The sequence below is a fragment of the Trichoplusia ni genome, chromosome 6, assembly GCF_003590095.1.
Source record: "Trichoplusia ni isolate ovarian cell line Hi5 chromosome 6, tn1, whole genome shotgun sequence".
Classification (NCBI taxonomy): domain Eukaryota; kingdom Metazoa; phylum Arthropoda; class Insecta; order Lepidoptera; family Noctuidae; genus Trichoplusia; species Trichoplusia ni.
Window position 1 is genome coordinate 6,484,303 of NC_039483.1, and position 13,582 is coordinate 6,497,884.

A 13,582-nucleotide genomic window follows, 5' to 3' on the forward strand; every position below is an offset into this window, starting at 1 on the left:
CATGTGCAAGTTAATTGTATTTTTAATTTAGATACAAATGTCAGAACAACGAAATCTCAACATAGTATTTACTTAAATCGTTTTAACATAAATTTAAATTTATTGTTATAAGCACAAGAATATTCTAAACAAAAAAACTATTCAAAGTTGTTCAATATTTTCGATACTTACAATAATAATTATAAGACTATATTACAGATTTTTACAAGACTGTATTTCAAAATATTTTCTCTTAACATTCAAAATATTTTTTATTGATTAAACTATTTTTTATCGAAAAATATAAGCGTGATTGTTTTATTACTCACAGTGTTAACTAAGGCTATTCGTACGAGAGACAACGCATCCCAATATTAGACGATTTTAGTTTCCAAATACTACCATCATACAAGCTTATAATGGTTAGTTACTAAGACCTGATTCGCACGGGAGCTTTTTTCAAGCGCGTTAAAAAAGCGTTCAAATAGAACAATTGTATTTCCAAGTACATGTTCATACGACTATTCCCTTTAGGGCACAACGCCCAGAGCTCAAAATGCAACACTACTCGTTAAAAAAGCGTCGCGTTTTAAAAGCACGGACGTATAAACAAACAGTACATTTTTTTATTCGAACGCTTTTTTAAAGTCCCGTGCGTATCAGGCCTAAAGCACGCTTTATACGTGCGCGCGTTGCGCGTGTACGAAAACTTTAATGGTTATCGAAATTAATATTGATCATTTGTACTATGCACTAATATAATTGCCATATGAAAAATGACACTTGATCAAAATCTACCACCAAATCTACTATTCCCTTCAAAATTCGATGCTTACATTTTTCTTTATAATATACCTTTTAGGATCAAGCGAACAACGAGAGATATACTTTTCTATAACATTCATTAACTTTCTCTTTATATTCGGTACCTACCAATATCTGTTAAAGTAATAGTGTAGTTGTGGAAAGGAGACAGAACACTACATAATATAGTGTCGTCTCTTTCTCGCAACTGAAACACTTTTACTTAAGAGGTAGAGGTAGGATCCATTTACTTTGTATAGAGCGTTGCAATACAAGTATGTGTTATGGTTTTTTTTTGTTTACAGTGAATTCAACTCATCTTTGCGCGGCGTCATATGTGGGTAGCTGTTATAAATAGACAGTGATGTTGTGTACTAATACAGCTTTCATTTGTGTGCACTGACACACATATTAAAGCTTTCATAATAAACAATCAATGACAGTACCACACACAGCGCAGCGCACGTGGAAGTTAAACTTTCTGTACTGAGATGAAATTTTGTTTTAGTTAAGATGTTATGAGATAAAGAGGCCAAGAAAGAATATGCTCCATAAGGAATAGTCAAAACGCAATGACAGTATTTAACAATTACCATTTTTTTTTCATGTATAATTAATGTAAATCCATAATTAAGATGCAACGCTCTATAACTTTCCCTTACACACATCTTATCAAAATGCAAGCCAAACCTATCGAATCTATACTGAATACTGCCTCTCTATAATTTTTCTTATTTTCTACATCAAATCACAAACCACTCTCTACCAATTTGGAATGAATTCTTTTTGACAAATTTTGGAATTGACTGGAAAGTAGAAATAAAACAGACTACACTAACACACTTGATCTATTCTTTACTTAGAATTGTACCCTAAACTTTCTAAACCAAATTTAATTCGAGTTATTATTACTTCTACCATAGATTAGTACATCGTATTTTCTGGAAAATTGAGTTGTCTGGCTTGATATACACGGTGATTTTTTAGTCGTCTTACAAAAGCAGCCCAGTTCATGTATCCGACGTAAAATACCCCTAGGCGCGATTATTATTTTTTTATCATTAACTAAGATAAGTACGAAGAAAATTAAACAAGAGAAATCTGACATATACTCTTAAAAATGATAAAAACGCCGCCGCCCGCGCCCCTCAACATTGTTACAAGGCTCGGACCGCGCTCGCAACAGAGCTGTGTTTCTAAAAAACTACGAATTGCATCATAATATTGAATAAAAATTGCATTTAATTTTTTTTCAAATGTCATAAATACCTATTTTTTTATCATGAACGTGTTCTAGTCATTGGATACATGAACTGGGCTGCTTTTGTAAAACGACTAAAAAATCACGGTGTATATGGTTCAGTGAAAATAGATCGGTGCCTCGTACAGATCCGCATTCATTGCGAACGCGAGATACGATCTCCATAGTGAGTAGCGCCGTCTTGTTTGTACAATGGCATTAGTATTACTTTGAAAGCTTTTACTAAGGAGGCAATGCAAGAAATAAGTTGTAACAACGCAAACAAAAGAAAGAATTTTGAACAACTGTACGCATATCAGACTCATATGGAGCGTATGACAGTTCTGAGTGCATTTGTTTGATTCAAATAGTTCGGGAGTCATTGTATGTAGAAAGACAACCGTAGGCAGACAAACAGGAGCTCGTCTTAAAATTTGGTTTCGAAAATTTTGGGTACCCTACAAAACCTAGAGATTTAAGCACATAGCCAAATCTTCTAAACACTCATTACTCTCACACAGTTCCTTCAACCTTTCCACTTGAGATCCGGTAAAACTAGATTTAGTAGCTACCACACACAGCAAACGACGATCAGAAAACGTCACACCAACATTACTAGTCAAAAACTCTTTATAAATACCCCAGTTTTCTGTGACCTCTCCACTTCTGAAGAAACCTAGTCTTAAAAGATGGTAACAGAGTGGGGACACGTGTCTTATAAACTGGTTTGAACTGGCTGATACAAGTAAAGTGAGAAGGCAATATGGAAGTAAGTTTTGGGTAACTTTCCCGTTCAGTAGATGGCAGAGAGCTTCGAATATCCATCCGGATAGAACTGGGAGCTGACCTTGGTTTATTGATGTTTGGAATACCTGGAAAATAAATTAATTTATTCTAATGGTGTTGGTATAAATGCTCAATAACTTTCTGTATGAAAAGAGGTATTTTTCCAGCAGTGGTCTATTTTTTTAGTATTGTTAACATTTTAGATCTGTCTTATTAGTCAACGGTAGTAATTATAAGCCAGAAGTAGTAATCATAATTATTCATTATTAAATTATTATTTAAATCTCTTTTCAGTCACGGGATCACTTCATATGAAGAGACCCGGTCCTTTATGTAAATTATTATTATTAAAAATTAATATTTCAATTAAAAATTCATTTTTGAAACTTAAATCATTCGACGAATTGGAATCAAGCAAAATTTATATATTTTTCTTGCCTAAAACATTGAATATTTCCGTACAAGTTGACACATGTTAAATTACGCATTATTAATCCTTAAATAACCATAAATTAGTCAGAATTAGCGGAATCCAAAAAAACCTTACCGTAAACACAATATCAGCATTCATGATAGCACACTCAATCCGCTTATCTCTCTCCGACGCAAACTCCACTCTTATTTTCTCACTCTCTTTACAGCACTCGAGAAACTCTATCACGACTCTACTCAAAGTCGCCGCTGGCGTCAGGGTCTCCCTTAAGAAGTATTGTAGGGTGGTCGTGATAATCCTTTTACTTTCCACTTGCTTGGATTGGCGGAGAACTTTGTAGAGTAGAGTGATTCGTTCCATTGAGTTCATTAGTACATCGGGATCCATGTTTGATACGTCAGTCGCTAGCTTTGGACTTAAGAGTTTGCTGTCGGCTGTAAAAGAAAATTTAGATTCAATTTTATACTGTACTAGCTGGTACGCGCGAGTTCTTCCGCTTGGTTATAAAGGCTAGTAAGATAGGGAAGTTTTAAAATCATCTCCCCGTTTTTGTACCGTTTTCTACCAAGCATAACATTAGGTATCTATATCCTGTTTGGGTACCGCTATATCACATAACCTCCTCAATAAACGGGCTATCTGGTACCTACTGAAATAAGTTGTGTAGTAAGAAGTATCGGTGCGTTCAAACAAACCAAGGCTTCAGATTTATAACAATAGTATAAGGCATATTTTCGATGACTTTTTGAATTGCAAGGTAGATGGGATGAAATGGGTTCTAAACGGGAGAAAAAGGCATAAAGGGCTTTATATAATCATATACATCGTAAAGACACTTTACACGTCCGACGTTTAACAATATTTTTTACCTTACCTGAAAACAGATGCACCATCAATATTTGTATCGCGTGATGTTCCGAGTAAATCTTCATATTATCTAAAAGTTTCTCTATAACACTATTCTTTAAATCTTTTGGTAACACTTGTTTGCGTATAGTTGATGTTACTCCCTGGAAACGTAAGAAAAATCATGAGAGAAATCTCACTATGACCTAAGGGTATGGCGTAGTAAGAGACCTAGCTATACACAGTATAGGTCTTGCTTGCACAATGCCCATATCTTCTAACTTTATATTTAATTGTATGTGACGTCACTTACTAGTAATGACGTTACTAGAACTTACTAACATGCATTATTTTAAGTGTTTCTAATCTTATCTAACTTTATCAAAAATTACGTATTCAATCTTTCTGGGACGCCCGTCTGACAGACTACTTACATTTCTTTAGTCAAGTACCCAATTGGCAAACTATGACTGGCATGATACAAAGTCACATCCAAACGGCATGTAAAATGTAAAGTGAACTTTCAAACTTGAGCAATAAAAATCAAATTACCTTAACAACCAAATCGATGCAGTAATGTCTAGGGTTCTTCAGAACAAAGTCCACTGCTAAATTTATTAGTTCTGGGTGTCCAAGTTCTATTAGCGTAAATAATACAGTCCAGTATAAACTCTGTTCGTATAGGGATATCCTGAAAAGAATATATTAAACATAAATAAATATTAAGAATCAACTGCGTCCCGCGATGTTGCCTGGGGATAAAGCCAGTATAAAACAAAGCAATCAGATAACACCATTCAAAATTACTTTAAATTAATTCAGGATAAACAACATCCATACACACAAAATTTCACGTTAATTATATTATTAAGAAATTGTAAAAATAATAAAGGTTATACAAGAAGATCTGCTACACGACTTCAAGCATATGATAAATGTGCTTCCACGTCAAAATTGACATTTTTTAAACATACGACTTTTAATTTAATTAAGAAATTTAATCCTCGTGTCGCGGGAGATTTCACAAAATATCAAGGTACATGGACACCCAGACTCAGTTTGCCCTACACGGTGTCGAACTCGGCATAGCGTGGTGACGTCAACCACGCGGCTATCTGTGCAGTCAGGTACTTCTTGGTTACATATCATTCTGAAAATCCGAAGACTAAATAAAATCTTCTCAATATTTAAATGAATTATGATTATGTACTTACTTAGCATTAGGCGCTAGATACTGCTTCACAGCCACATTCAACTGCGTAACCAACTCATGGTAAGGGTTGGGAGTTCCATACATTTGGTTATTCCCCTTGCCGGTCAGTTGTAAGAGGCAGCCTTGCAGAGCTGCCTGCCTGAGAGGGGCGTAACTTGAGGATAATGATTTGAGCAGTTTCTGGTGGACTGTTGATAGTTCCTACAAAAAATAAGAATTCATTTAATCTATACTAATATATAAAGCTGAAGAGTTTGTTTGTTTGAACGCGTTAATCTCAGGAACTACTGGTCCAAATTGAAAAATTATTTTTGTGTTGAATAGACCATTCATCGAGGAAGGCTTTAGGCTATAAACCATCAAGCTGCGACTAATGGTTACAATGGAAAAGGAGCGAAGATACAATGGAAAATGTGAAAAAACAGGGCAGGTATAAATCATAACTTATATCTTCTAACCCCAGGGACGAAGTCGCGGGCAACAGCTAGTAATTTTATATTTCAACTATTTGTAAAATATATTATACAGTGTGGCACTATTGTTATGGCCACGCTATATATTATTTTCATATTTTTTTTAATGTTTTGGTATCATCGACTAAGCGACATTGACAGGTTAGTTATTGATATGCACCTTAATATATAGCGTGGTGTACACCATGATGTTGGTATATGACATGCAAATTAATATCTGTAAAACAAATAGGAGAAAACAAGAGAACAGGAGCTGTAAGGCGGTAGGGAGGAAAGGAAGGATGCCGAATGTTGGGAAGCAGAGAGAGTAATGTGAAGAAAACAGAATAGGAAGGGGAACAGGTGCAAGAATTATTGTTGAATGGCAAAAAAAATATGAAAAAATGAGAATCGGATCACAGATCTGTCGGTGAGAAATCCAGACTGCAATAAATCCAGAAGAGCTATTAAGGGGACAGATACGACTAAAACACTCAACTAACCTGCAGCCCATCAAACCCGTCCAACACACAGACGCAGTCGGACAGCGCGAGCAGCAGCGCGCGGCCGGCGGTGCTGTACTGCGTGAGCGCGGCGTGCGCGGCGCCCGTCAGGCTCGTCAGCTGCTGCGCCGCGCTCGCCCACTGCGCCGCGCTGCTGAACACCGCGCTCAGGCACGCCCACAGCTGCACGAGGGACACGCGCGCCGACAGGCCGCTCGGGGCCTACGGATCCACAAACAGGTAATAATATATGTATTAAAAACTAGTGTAGTAATATACGAAGTAATTAAAGTCCCCCCTAAATGCCCGTGAGATCTGCTAACCTTCAAAAAGTGCTACTTAGTAGCTTCATTTGAATAAATAACTTTTTATTTTGATAGAGCGAGTGAATCTAATTTGCCGTGTATGTGTATGTATAACTTGACAATTGAAATTTATACTTTAGATGTGTTCGTAAAGAATGTTTGCAGTTTTGCACACACACGCGCCGACAGGCCCGTCGGGGCCCGGACATTTGAATAATATCTCAAAATCAAAATCAAAAGTCATTTATTCAAATTAGGCTACTAAGTAGCACTTTTTGAAGCTCAGACTATATTGGACAGCCCCAGTTTCGCCCATTATTCACCGCTTCCTAAGTGCTTTTGGTGTGAGAGAAGAAACAAAGCAACAAACTCCCCAGCGTCTACTCTATTAAAGGATCGACAGACCCGTCGGGGCCTACCGACCCACATACAGGTAATATATGTAGTAATACCTGATACACGTACTTAGAAAGCGGTGAAGGGTGACCCACACTGGGAGCTGTCCAATGTAATCTGACCTATAAAAAGTGCTACTTAGAAGCCAAATTCGAATTGGTCGCGTGAATCTAATTGGCCGTGAATAAGACCTCGTTTATGTTTAGCAATACAGTATTGTGGAGGTTGCCTTGCAAGAATTAAGATATATTATTTGGCATTGATGCTTTGGATATTTACTTAAAGAATGTTTTCACCAGCAACACGCGCGCCGACCCGTCGGGGCCTGGACAACGGACATTTGAGTAATATCTACTCTAAAAAATGTGTGATTAAAATCTGACATAAGAAGTCATGGACAGCATGAAACTAATTTGCAGTGACTAAGACTTTTTTGCATTTTGTAAACAGTATTGTAGGGGTTGCGTTACGAGAATTATCTATACATATAATAAAACCGTTAAAAATGTAAGTATCCAAAAACTATCATTGTTCAAACTTTCTTACCAACTATTTTATGTAGCCCATAATTAATAGGCTCGGGTTTTAATCTAACCAGAGGCAGCTAAGTACCAGTGTTTTACAAGGAGCGACTGTCTATCTGACCACCTCGACCCAGTTACTTGGGCAACACTATACCTCTTAGGCAGACTGGTTGACGACTTTCTATCTCCTAACTACTCTGCCAAAAATATGTAAATAACAGCTGTGGGTCTCAATTGAGAGTGCCAAAAACCATGTCCAGGCACTTTTCCACGCAATCAAAGTCGCTGGCATAGCTAGTATGAAATATAAACCTGTAATCATATAATAACGCTCACCTTAGGCTCCAACATCTGTGCAGTGACGTCCATTAGGATTTGCAAACAGCTGTTGATATCAATATCCTTGTTCCTTTTCACGCGTTTTAATTCCCTTCTCACTTTGTAACTACCATCGTCTGTTATATCTGCGGATAATATATTTTTTCGGCTAAGTATAACTTTAGGTAACAATGCTCATCAAATTCTGATTCATAACTCTTTTTGGGTCCGAAACTAATCAGGCGATGCGACAATAACCGTGGCTAAATTCTTGTTGTAAAATAATTTTAAATAAATTATCATCAGTCAAATCTTAAAAATAAAAAACAAAGAAGACATTTGTGCTAGAATATTTTTCGTAACAAAATAAGCATTAATATTTTTATTACGAGTATTGGTGTTTCATGTGTGATTTAAAAGTGCAACCGTCTAGTTACAAATATCAAATAATAGATACACACGATTCATTTATAAAGGTATTACCTGAAGCCAGTTTCATATACTCGATATTGAACTGCGCGTAGTGGTATCCGTCGAATCCATCGTGCATGAGAGGTATTCGCTCTAAGTTGACGTTATCAAACAACTTGTAAGCTGAGGTGCCGACTAAGATGTTTCGGAGACGTTGCATTCTGATGAACAAAATAGAAATAGTTCTACAAGAGTAATTAAATTGGTAGTTGTTAAAAAGTGATCGGTGCTTTATGTTTAGTCAGGTCATATTAACCACATGATTCAGTTAAGAATAGTCGGTTAAGTGTAAACTGGCGCGACATTGAGAATTCAGTCCAAATACAATGGAGGAAAACAAACGAATTGATGGGTAGGTGCTTAAAATATTTTTTCAATTAATTTATGACCATAGCAACCGTTGCTTAACTTAAACTTACAACTTAACCAAAAATGAGCAAATGCCTAGCTATCATGTGATATAACTGTGGGAGAGACGGCCGAACCGACAATGCTATAGTGCCTTAGCAACAAGATTTAGGTTTTACACTTAACTCGCTATTACTTTTTGTAACAGGTTATAAGGTAGAATACCAGAAAAAGTTTCAAGTGTACGTTTAAACCACGTCAGCTACCTCTGGACACCAGATTATACATCAACAAAATAGAAATTCAACTTAAAATAACTAAGTCCTTACCCCTCATTACAGCTAAGATTATGTCTCGGCATATGCAACAAGCCCTTCCTCCTGACTTTGGGGGCCGCGCTTAGCAACAGCTGCGTGATGCCCCTCACCGCCCAATGGGTCCCGTTGCCTTGTAACGCACCGAGTAGACCAACCCAGATCTCTTCAAACTGCTTCTTTGATGACCAGCCTATTAGGTTTACCCTGGAATGGTTTAAATAGTTAACGATGAAGGAAAAAGTAGTACAAATATTCAGTTTTTTTAGAGGCTATAATTGAATTATTATTGAATTATGCAACGGTAACTAAAGCGTATTTATCGAGATTGCCCGACTAGTTTCGGACCCAACCGAAGTCCTTAATCATGAATTGAAGCTATGGCGAAAGTTATTATTATTATATTACTAGCTATTGTCAGAGGATCCGCCCGCTCGCTGTGCATGCAATCGGGATAAACACTATCTTGTTACAATCCACATTATAATCTATCTGTATACCATATTTCGTCCAAATCCGTTTAGCGGATTACGGAAAACGTCCTTCCGTCATAACGGTCACTTTCTTAACACTGTTTTTTACTGTTGTTCCTATTCCAGATGCTTTTCTTTTGCTGCTTTTTTTGATAATGCCTTGCGGTATCAAATCGGCCTTTTGTTTCACATTGTACGTGAAAGTTTAAATAAAAACTTACCTGAACAAGAAAGCTTCTAAGACATCCATATCCTGTAAAGCTTGTAGAGGAAGATCTATCTTCTGTAGTTGGTCCTTCTTGGACACGACCTCTACTGACGACCATGCGATCGGCGGTATCAGAGCTATGTTGCTTACTATGTCGAGTCTGGAAATAATAGTACTTTTTAACATGTTCATACTATTATGCGATACGAGTAGATTGTGTTCGACTTAAGACTTAAGTCTTTGACATGTCAACATGTCAACAGCTTGAGTGAGCCGTTAATCATTAGCGATGATGATTAAGAGCTCTTTGGATTGCGAAACTACAAGGCTGCGAAAGTTAGAGGGTGCACTTGTGTTGGCGTACACGGCTGGATGGTGCCTTGCGACATTAGCCGCCGTGGCCGAAAGCAGTGAGGTATATATAAAAATAATATTTTCCACAACCTTCACACACCATCTAGTCTCAATCTTAGCAAATCTTGTATGATGAGTGCAAGACTACTGATAGACATACTTATAAATTTCTAAATACATAATTATATACAAAATTACACACACTGCAAATGATCGTACTCTTCACACAAACATGTACTAGATATGAATCGGACCCACAACCTTCGGCATTCGACCTTACAGTATTCAGTCCCATTCACCACTACACGAACAGACCAGTCAAATATAAATACTAACACACAAAACTCCTTACCTTGACAATGATATCAACAAACTCTCAATGGGCACTCTGTAGCAGTTCTCCAAGAACTCACAACTCTTCATATAGAAGTTGTTCTCCCAATATTCTAGGAGAGTGATTAGTTTATCACCAGTGATTATCATGTCTGGCCTCGGTCCTGAGTCCTGGACTAGCATGTACTGTTTCGGTGTTAACGGTTTTGTGTCCTGAAAAGAGGTATGTTGTGTATAGACTTGTTTCTTTTTCTCGAATTGATCAATACTAGAATGAGTATATTCTTCTTTTTGTCCTATTGATCATAATGATAAAAGAACAAGAAAGGTACAGAATGGTAGAAAAGACACTGCCATGTGGGCTAAAAATGGCAAGTAAAATATATAATACAAAGCCCCCTAGATAAAAATAACACCCGAAACTAGAAACTCGAGCGAAATAATTATGTTTATTTTTTGAACTAATTTTTTTAACAGGCTGTTAGACCTGAGTAATAATCTTCCGGACACGGCTAGTCTGTAGCGTCAGAATTTGATCCCAAAGGTTCATTTGATTTTATAAGAAAAATGGCATTTATAAATCTATTGAAGCATTATGTCGCTCGCCTCTTGCACTAAACGGTGTAATATATTTTTTTTAATTCTATACAGTAATAATTATCAATATAGATTGACAAAATCTTCGACTCCTAAGAAAAACAACTCACCTTAACCAAATACTTGACAACCGCATACAAACAGCTGATCGCCGATTGCGTCCTATTCAAATTCGCATCAACATTCAATTCATTCCAAATCTCATTGAAACTCAACGCTTTAGCCACATTGTCTATCGTCATACTGACTACACTGTCAACGACAACATTGTCATTGACAGCATTCGTCACTCGGAACGAAACATCAGTATGTATCGGCGTCTCAACAACTTTCTTATTCTTAATCAAAAACGATAAATACTGCAACGAAATGACTGAAAATATCGATATGTTGCGCGCTAGTGATGTCGGTAAGATGCTCTCGATACATTTATCGAGTAAATCGCAGTCAGCTTCATCGATTAATCCGATTATTCGATCGAGTGATTCGAGGAATCCTGTTAGAATCGTTTGTAATGTAATAAACTCTTGATAGAATAATTTATCTTGGAATACTTGATGGCATCGTCTCGTATACCTATCAATAGTTTGTTCGACGTTTAAACTGAAATTCTCAGATTGACTCAAAGGCCGTATTTGTTTCGGAAACAATCGAATAACATCACTTAAAGATTTTTCTAGAGTAGCAACACCGATAGTGTAAATATCTGGCAACTCTGGCGGCGTTATATCATAATCTTCTTCTACTTCTTGAATCTTCTTTGAACTGTAACTTTCTTTCAAATTCTCGTCAGTAATTGGAATAAAGAATTGAGATTTCGATTCTTTGTTATCACTCTTTTTAAACACATGTAGAGAGTAAACTGCGTTTAATTTATTACTGTCAATCGAAGAAGGAGTTTCTTCTCTCATTTTCGACTCCCTCTGTTCTCTTAGGTTCTCTTTCTCATACTCTTTTAACTCTCTTACAGAGAGAATGTTTAGGAAGTCTCTTATGTAAGTATCACAGGCTATTTTGAACGCTGGTTTTAGTATTTTTCTATCAAATTCTGGACACGATGTGACTGTTATAAGATCTTCTTTCGGCAAGTTTGATAAGAAATGAGCGAGTTCTTTTTGATCCAATATTCTTGGTGTCGTGCAGACGGTTTGACAGCATCTGTGAAAAAAAAATATGATATTGCTTTTACAACAAAAGCAGACTCCATATAAAAACTAACGAGCCAAAGTTAATGCGATTTTCATAGGACCAAATGGCAGATATTTCACGTGAAATGAAAACAATAATCAACAAAATCGATTCATCCAGCCCGAAGTTCTACGGTAACGAAACAAAAAGTAAAACGGACGAATTGAGAACCTCTACATATTTGTAGTTGGTTGAAAATTAAATAAAAAAAAAAAACATTTATCCAAAGTATATTTTTTAGGACTTACCTGCTTTTAACTTGATTGAGTAACCAGTTATTATCTACATTCGTTGTGATAATATACTGTGGGTTGATCGCTCTGTCTTGCGATAGGTCTAGCGGTGATAAGTCAAATATACTTGAAGCTAAGGAGTTAAGTTCCATAACTAAAGCTGTGTACCTGAAAAAGGAAAAAAGCTTTGGGTGATAAACGTTGATGAAATGACTTTTATCAGTTCATCCGTCGATGATACCATGATTCCGGTTTAATAACGAGCGCAGACTTAAACGTACGGATTTGTAAACACGTTGTAGATTTGTCCGTTTGTCCGACTGTTTGCCAGTCTCTGTGCATTATCTCCGAAACTATTTAACCGATTGAGTTTTTTTTAACGTACAACGGACACACAAAGGGAAAAATCTCAGGTGTACTAACTTTAACTAATTGAGTTAAAAAAAAATAACTTGGGGTGTCGTGTTGCCCAGGTAACTGGGTTGAGGAGGTCACATAGGCAGTTGCTCCTTGTAAAACACTGGTACTTAGATGAATCCGGTTATATTTGAAGCCGACCCCAACATAGTTGGTAAAAGGCTAGGATTTAGTCACGATATTGTTAGACAATAATTACAGGAAAACTTACCGTGCATAAACTTTGTCTCGCTGCAACAACTCTAGAGCAACTTGTAAATCTTCTTTCGACAGCTGTACATTTATCTTCTCAATCGGCATGTCTTTTAATATTTTACATCTGTCTACTGCTAATTTAGCAAATCTGGAAAGGATATTTAGCAAGTCAAGAGATTGGAACATATTTTGTTTTAGTAATAGTAGAAATAAAGTGAGAAGAATAAAGATATTGAAATGAAACTACTTTTACGGATTTTATCGCGGTTTAATTTTAGATTTTAGTTCCTGACGTTTCGAAACCTTTGCAGGTATCATGGTCACGGGCAGACTGACGGCACGGCATCAAACCAAAATTAAACCGCGATAAAATCCGAAAAAGTAGTTTCATTTCAATGTCTAACATTCGCGTAAGCCTAAGAAACCACTAAGAATAAAGATTTTAGAAGAATTTCTATTTAGTCTGGACTTAGGTGGGAGACCTTTGTCCAGCAATGAGAACATACACTGATTCCTTGAAATATCTTTTGTGTTCATTCATTCATCTACTTTCCCTTTTCGCCTCGTTTCTTTTTTATTTTCTTCCTTTTTTAAATACGACTCCCACAATAAGAATTGTCCAATGAAATCTGACCTTCAAAAAGTGCTACTT

The 13,582-nt window shown here is 36.6% G+C and overlaps 1 protein-coding gene across 1 annotated transcript in view; it reads right to left on the reverse strand.

Moving 5' to 3' along the window:
* Positions 1 to 2,066: 2,066 nt before the first annotated feature.
* The window catches only part of LOC113494697, a 31,595-nt gene continuing 20,079 nt past the window's right edge, over positions 2,067 to 13,582 (reverse strand). The window contains exons 30-43 of the mRNA XM_026873120.1: positions 12,947 to 13,078; positions 12,334 to 12,486; positions 11,008 to 12,055; positions 10,320 to 10,513; positions 9,627 to 9,773; positions 8,948 to 9,139; positions 8,283 to 8,431; positions 7,818 to 7,945; positions 6,257 to 6,478; positions 5,303 to 5,502; positions 4,641 to 4,779; positions 4,117 to 4,252; positions 3,357 to 3,676; positions 2,067 to 2,895 (exon numbers count right to left, since the gene is read on the reverse strand). Of these exons, the coding sequence (XP_026728921.1) occupies positions 2,491 to 2,895; positions 3,357 to 3,676; positions 4,117 to 4,252; positions 4,641 to 4,779; positions 5,303 to 5,502; positions 6,257 to 6,478; positions 7,818 to 7,945; positions 8,283 to 8,431; positions 8,948 to 9,139; positions 9,627 to 9,773; positions 10,320 to 10,513; positions 11,008 to 12,055; positions 12,334 to 12,486; positions 12,947 to 13,078 (3,565 nt within the window). The 3' untranslated portion in view covers positions 2,067 to 2,490. The remainder of the gene's footprint in view (positions 2,896 to 3,356; positions 3,677 to 4,116; positions 4,253 to 4,640; positions 4,780 to 5,302; positions 5,503 to 6,256; positions 6,479 to 7,817; positions 7,946 to 8,282; positions 8,432 to 8,947; positions 9,140 to 9,626; positions 9,774 to 10,319; positions 10,514 to 11,007; positions 12,056 to 12,333; positions 12,487 to 12,946; positions 13,079 to 13,582) is intronic.